The sequence below is a fragment of the Talpa europaea genome, assembly GCF_964194135.1.
Source record: "Talpa europaea genome assembly, chromosome: 3".
NCBI classification, from domain to species: domain Eukaryota; kingdom Metazoa; phylum Chordata; class Mammalia; order Eulipotyphla; family Talpidae; genus Talpa; species Talpa europaea.
Window position 1 is genome coordinate 62,878,921 of NC_140069.1, and position 6,932 is coordinate 62,885,852.

General features: G+C 39.3%; 1 protein-coding gene across 1 annotated transcript; it reads left to right on the plus strand.

Moving 5' to 3' along the window:
- Positions 1 to 6,029: 6,029 nt before the first annotated feature.
- Positions 6,030 to 6,431, plus strand: LOC311168840 (large ribosomal subunit protein eL36-like; the record flags this gene model as incomplete). Its single annotated transcript, XM_084230565.1, has 1 exon — positions 6,030 to 6,431. The coding sequence occupies one exon, from the start codon at positions 6,030 to 6,032 to the stop codon at positions 6,429 to 6,431; it is 402 nt and encodes a 133-aa protein (XP_084086691.1).
- Between the last annotated feature and the right edge of the window lie 501 nt (positions 6,432 to 6,932).

Below are 6,932 nucleotides of genomic sequence, written 5' to 3' on the forward strand. Positions count from 1 at the left end.
ACTATAGAAAGCTGTCTGGAGGTTCCTCAGTCTACTAAAAATGGAGCTACCATACCACCCGGCAATTCTACTACTAGGGATCTACCAAAAGGACACAAAAACAATGATTCAAAAGAACACCCGTACACCTATGTTTACTGCAGCACTATTTACAATAGGTAAAACCCAAATGCCCAAAAATAGATGACTGGATCAAGAAGATGTGGCATATATACACAATGGAATATTATTTAGCAATCAAAAAAGATAAACTCATGCCATTTGCAGCAACGTGGATGCTTAGTGAAATAAGCCAGAAGGAAAAAGAAAAATATCGGGTGGTTTCACTTATAGCAGGAATATAGGGGAACCAAATAAGACATCAGTGTAAAAAAAAAATAGTAACAGTACAAAACACAACAAAGCAAAAATGGACAATTAACATCAGAGACATACTGCAGGGAAGGAGGAGGGAGAGGGATAAGAGGGAGGGAGGGAGGAGCACAGGGGACTGAGGTGATGGTGCACTGGTACATTGGTGAAGGAAACTCTATGGGGACTACAACTGAGGGGGTGGGGGGAAGCAAATATTGTTTAAAAATGAACAATGATGGGGGCCTCCCCTCATGGCGGAGGAGGTTGAGTGCAGCACTGTGAAGCTGTCTGCAGCCTCTGTAGTGTGGGTTCGATCCCAGTTGCCAAGGAGAATCCCACATGGTGCGGCAGAACTCTCCTGTCTCACCTACTGCTCCCCTCAGCAGTGTATTTCAGTCAGTCTGCCTGTTCTGTTCCCTGTTCTATCTCTGGTGAATCCTCTCACCCTTCTGTGCATCTGGCCTGTACCCCAGTTCTTGTATGCATGAATAAATAAATCTTTAAAAAAATGTAAAAAATAAAATAATATAAAAAATAATTTTATATCATGAATTTTCATTAAACATGTTATAAATATATATCTTAAGAAAATAAAATTAGTAACACTAATTTGGGGCTGAAACATTAGATAAAAATTAAGTATACATGCAAAAATCAATTATTTTTTACAAGATACACATGGAACTCAAAATACAATATTTACAATCAATTTGAATTCTTAACTGTAAATCTAACACATGTATAAGATTTGGAGGCTAAAAACTATACAATGCTGATAAAAGACATCAAAGAAGAATTAACCCAAAGGAGACATAAGATTGTGTTCTTAGACTGGAAGACTCAACATAGTAAAGATTTTAATTCTTCTCAAGCCATACAAAATTTATTGCAGTTCCTACTGAATACCAGTGAGACTGTAATTATACATAAAATTATTTTAAAATTTATGTGGAAAGACAAAGACCAGATAAATTGAAGAATAATGTGGAAAAATATATGGGATTCAAATCTTTTATATAGCCATAGTAATCAAAACTGCAGTATTGGCAGAAAGACACATAGATGAGCAATAAACACCACGCAAATGTTGCCAAGTGATTTTTTTTTACAAAGGTATAAAGGAGGAAGAAGAATCACCAAATGGTACTATAGCAATTGGATATCCATAGGTCAAAAGAATTAACCTCAACCTAACCCTCATACATTTTATAGAAGTTAACTCAAAGTGGATCATGAATCTAAATGTCAAAGATAAAGCTTATAGAAAAAAAAAAAAACACAGAAGAAAATCTTAGAAATCTAGGGCTTGAAGTGTTTCAATATTTAAATTTACTTTTTTTGCTGGTTCCTTTATCCATTTGTATTTGTTTCTAAATAAGGGAGTGAAACTATAATCCCCAAAAGAAAAAAAAAATTAGTTTAACTTCATCAAAACTTAAACATTTTGCATTTTAGAAGTTATATAAGAGGATGTAAAGAAATTAAGCCTGGGAAAAAATATTTGCAAATCAAACCGTTTATCTGGAATACAAAAAAGAACTCACACAACTCAACAGTAAAAATAATCACATTAGAAAATAGTCAAAAGTCATGAAGAGGTATTTCACTGAAGAATGCTACATGGATGGCAAATGGGTTCATCAAAGTACATTCAACATCACCAAGCCATTAGTGAAATGTAAAATTAAAGCTATAATGAGTTTGTCACTATAAACAGAACAGCTAGAATAAAAAATGACAATACAGAGGTGAGGATGTACAAAAATTGGATTGCTGATACTTGGCTAGTGGGAATGTAAAATAGCATAATCACTTCATAAAAATTTGGTAGTTTCTGTAAAATCTAAACATACAGTTAATATAATACTTTGCAGTTGCACCATTGGACATTTATCCAGAGAAAGGAAATCTTATGACCACACAGAAACTTGTACATGATTGCTTATAACAATTTCATTCATAATGGCCCCAAACTAGACATAAATAAAATGTCCTAAATAGATGGATGGTTAAACTATAGCACTGCACAGTACTTTGCAATAAAAAGGGATCAATTATGGGTACAGAACAACTTAGATGGATCTCAATAGCATTATGATATGTAGAAGTCCACTTTCCAAATGCCACATACTGTATTACTTTATACAGTATGTATAGTTATATATTTTTTGTCAAGATGACAAAACTACAGTGGGTAAAAAAACAAGTAAATTGTTGCCAGGAGTAAAGGGGTTAGTGGTTAGGAGTGGGGGTGGGGTACAGCATTTGTGATTATAAAAGGATATCATGAAGGAAATTTTTCTGGTGAGGGGGCATTTCTGTGTCTTGACTGTGATAGTATTTACATGAATTTAAACATATGATAAAATGAGAGAACTCTATATATGTATTATAAATGCCAATTTCCTCATTTTAATATTTTATTATGATTATCTAACACTGGTGACCTGGGTGAAATGTATACATAACCTACCTGTACTATCTCCAACTCCCCATCAAACCGAATATTTTAAAAGAAATCTTAAAAAATATACATATAGCAGAAAGGATTTTAGAAGTTTAAATATGCAATGGTTTTTGTGTTTTCTGAAAGTAAATGAAAAGTATTGTTTCTTTAGATTAAGTATTTGCAATGTTGGGCTAACAAAAAAATATATATAGATGCAATTTCCAAATAGTGGACATGGGAATGAAATAAAGCTAGCTTAATTGAAGACAAGAAAGAAAAACGCACATAATACTGTAAAACAGAGCAAGAAATTTCATAAAATAATAAGACATAAATCCCAAAATAACAGGGGCCTCCCCGGTGGCGCAGAGGTTGAGCGCTGGGTTGCGAAGCTGCCCGCAGCCTCTGCGGCGCCGGTTCGATCCCCGGCTGCTCCCCGGCCAGCAGAGGAGGGTCCCACATGGCGCGCAGACCTCTCCTGCCGCCCGCTGCTCCCCTCAGCAGTGTACTTCGGTCCTTCTGCCTGTTCTGCTCCCCGCTCTGGCTCGGGTGAATTCTCTCACCCTCCCGCGCTTCTGACTGTACCCAGTGCTTGTATAAACAAAACAAACAAACAAATAAAACATGCCTCCATAAAAAAAAAAAATTAAAAAAAAAATCCCAAAATAACAGTAATTTCAATTGTGAATGTGAAATTGGACCAGAATTCCACAGCACAAGCCCCTTGGTAAGCCCAGCTCTTACCTGAGGCTTTCTCCCAAGGGATGTGAACCACTGGAGAGGTGTTGGTGATTTCTGAGGTCAGCCTCTCCCACATTCCCACATTCCCCAATTTCCTCACTGTGGGAGTTTCCACTGCTGATCAGGAGCCCTGCCTCTGGACAGCCCCCAGGCCATCCTGCAGCCCCCAGGCTGACTATGGGAAAGCCTACTTCAGTGAGCTGGGCTTGATGACAAATCCCAATAGCTGGTTTTGAGCAAAGAAGCAACCCTTCCACCTCGAGGATCAGGCACCTGGCCACAGAAGCTATATCCAGGCAGTGCAAGTAGCAGCAGGCAGAAGGATTTTACTGCTCATCCCCAGTGCTCTGGCTGTGGTTCCTCCAGTCCACCAGCCCATGAGTATGCCCTGAGATCAGAACAGGTTGGGTCTGTGCAGGTACCAAGTTTTTCTTTTTATATTTGGTGCCTGGATCATAGCATGGACCAATCAGGTGTGAGCTAAATGAATCAATCCTGTTCAATCAGCTCATTATTTAATTATTCAGATTGAAAATCTAGAATGGGCTGATTGATCCTTAAATGGTCTGATCAGTCACTTCGAATTGAATATGGTCCAATCATGCAAGTAGGGTGGGGGACCCTGAAAGAGGATATAAGGCAGGGCAGGTCAGTTCCTGGCCTCCAAAAACGAAAGAAGTACCAGCAGCTAACCCTGAAGAAAGAAGCGTCCGACAGCCAACCTCTGAAGAAAGAAGTCAAAGAGATTTGCAGAAACTGTGCTGGTGCACCCGCCCGGGTCCTGCCTCTGACGTCACCTGAAAGGAGCACCAAAGGCCCCTGGCAGAGGTCTACTGGCAGACCTTTGGTTCATTCTTTGTTGTCTCCCAGAGCTATTTGTTGGTGTAAACCAACAACTCACAAAGAGCTATTAACAGTGGTGTATCTAACACTGCCTCCTAGTGACTGGAAGTGACTGGTGTTGACTGGCACTACAGGCCAGTACTGCACTGTTGATGGGTGACTGGCACCCTGTCCTGGTCACCTCTGAGAGTTGTCCACAACTTCTGATCATCCAGCACTGCCTTCCATTGCTATTGTTTCCATTGCCCTCTAATCCACTGTCTAGTGCTGTCCAGCCCGACCTTCAAACTGTTGCTGTGGTGTCATCTCAGTGACCCCACCTGTGAGCACCACCAGTTGCCACTGTGAGTTGGATCCTGACCCCACTGCTTGCTGATGTGTCACAATCTCCAGGTCCTCATTGACAGGATAGCAATGTCTTGTAGGAGCAGTCTTTTGTTTGGGATTTCTGGACACTATGGACACTATATGGGGTGAGATAGCTGGTGACATGTAGCCTCGGGAACCTTTTGTTTCCCTTCTCTGTTAAATAAACCACATTGTAGTTGCACCTTGAGCCTGAGTGGTCTTGCAATTATGCACATAGGTAAGAACCCACAGACAGTGATCTGTCCTCTACCCTTGCACTGTCCTTTTGAGGTTACAGCATTGCTACAGCACTGTTTCAAATGGACTAAATTTTCCAGTAAAAAGACAGAGGTTATCAGATAGAACCAAAGGATGATAAAAAGCTACATTTTAATTATAAGAGATTATAGTCAATTACAAAAAGGTTGGAAGTAAAGAAACAGGAAAATGTAAGAAGCAAATAACACCAAATGTAAGCCACTTCAACTATTTTAGTATGAGGTGAAATAAACTGTAAGACAATGAATACATGTCAATGAAAAAAAATTATTCATGAATTTTGGTAGTATTACCCATAATAACAAAATGAGAAAAGAACCTAAATGTTCAAAACTGATGAATGGAAAAATAAAATATGGCCTGTTAAAATGCTATTAATACAATATAATAGTATTCAGCAATGAAAAAGAATGTAACAAAATGGACTAAACTTGCCAATGACTTCATATTTTATGATTCCTTTTATATGAAGAACTAGAATAGATGAATCTATAAAGTCAGGATGTAAATTACTGAGGATTGAGAGAGTAGAGGTGTTAGTAATGGGTTGTGACTGCTAATGGTTTTGGAATTCCTTTGGAGAGGACCAAGATTATTTTAAAATAAGATTGTAATGGCTTTTTTACAAATGTACGAGTACATTGGAAATCATTGATCTATATACACTTTAAATTCGGTGAACTATATGGTGTGCTAATTATATTTACAATATTTATAAAATCGACTTAAATACAAAGGGTATTCATAGGGAAAAACTGATCACTGTGTCATGGTAAGAGCAGTATTTCCCCGGGAAAATACACTATGCCCCAATGTGTGCCTAATACATTCTAAAATGATAGTGACATTAGTGAACAAAGTAATTCCACAGAAATAGACACACACACCTGGTGAAATCATCTTTATGGAACTCTGGAGAACAATTAAAAGTTTACAGGATCCGGAGTTCTGCGCGGCGCCGGCCTCTCCGCAGCGGCCGCCATCACACAGCAGCAGCCATGGCTCTGGCTGCTCCATGGCCGTGGGCCTCAACAAGGGCCACAAGGTGACAAAGAATGTGAGCAAGACGAGACACAGCCGCCGCCGCGGCCGCCTCACCAAGCACACCAAGTTCGTGCGAGACATGATCCGGGAGGTGTGTGGCTTTGCCCACTATGAGCGGCGCGCCATGGAGTTGCTCAAGGTCGCCAAAGACAAGTGGGCCCTCAAGTTCATCAAGAAAAGTGTGGGGACACACATTCGCGCCAAGAGGGAGAGAGAGGAGTTGAGCAATGTCCTGGCTGCCATGAGGAAGGCAGCTGCCAAGAAGACTAACCCTCCCACCTCCCAATATGCGCAAATAAAATCTTTGCAGAAAAAAAAAAAAGTTTACAGCATCCACGTTTCTGTTAATGGCATGAGTTTATCTTTTTTTTGATTGCTGATTAACTTTCCAGTGTGTATACATACTATATTTTCTTGATCCACTCATCTGTTTTGGGGCGCTTGAATTCTTTGTTGTTTCCATAATCTGGCTATTGTAAATAGTGCTGCAACAAACGTGGGAGTGTAAGTCCCCTTTTAAATTAGTATATTTGAATTTTGGGGGTGGATGGCTAGGGATAGAATTACTAGGTTGAATGGCAGATCCATTTTTAATGTTTTTAGATCTCTTCATACTAGTTTCCATAAGGACTGGACCAATCTTGATATTAATAAGCAATGCAGGAGGATTCCCTTTTCTCCAAATCCTCACCAGCATTTATTGTTTCTGATCTTTTGATATTGGTCATTCTCTCAGGAGTGAGGTGGCATCTCATTGTGATCTTGATTTGTATCTACCTGATAAGTGATGATGAACATTTTTTCATGTGACTGTTTGCCTTCTGTATGTCTTCTTTGGAGAAGTGTCTGGGTAGTTTTTCTGCATATTTCTTAA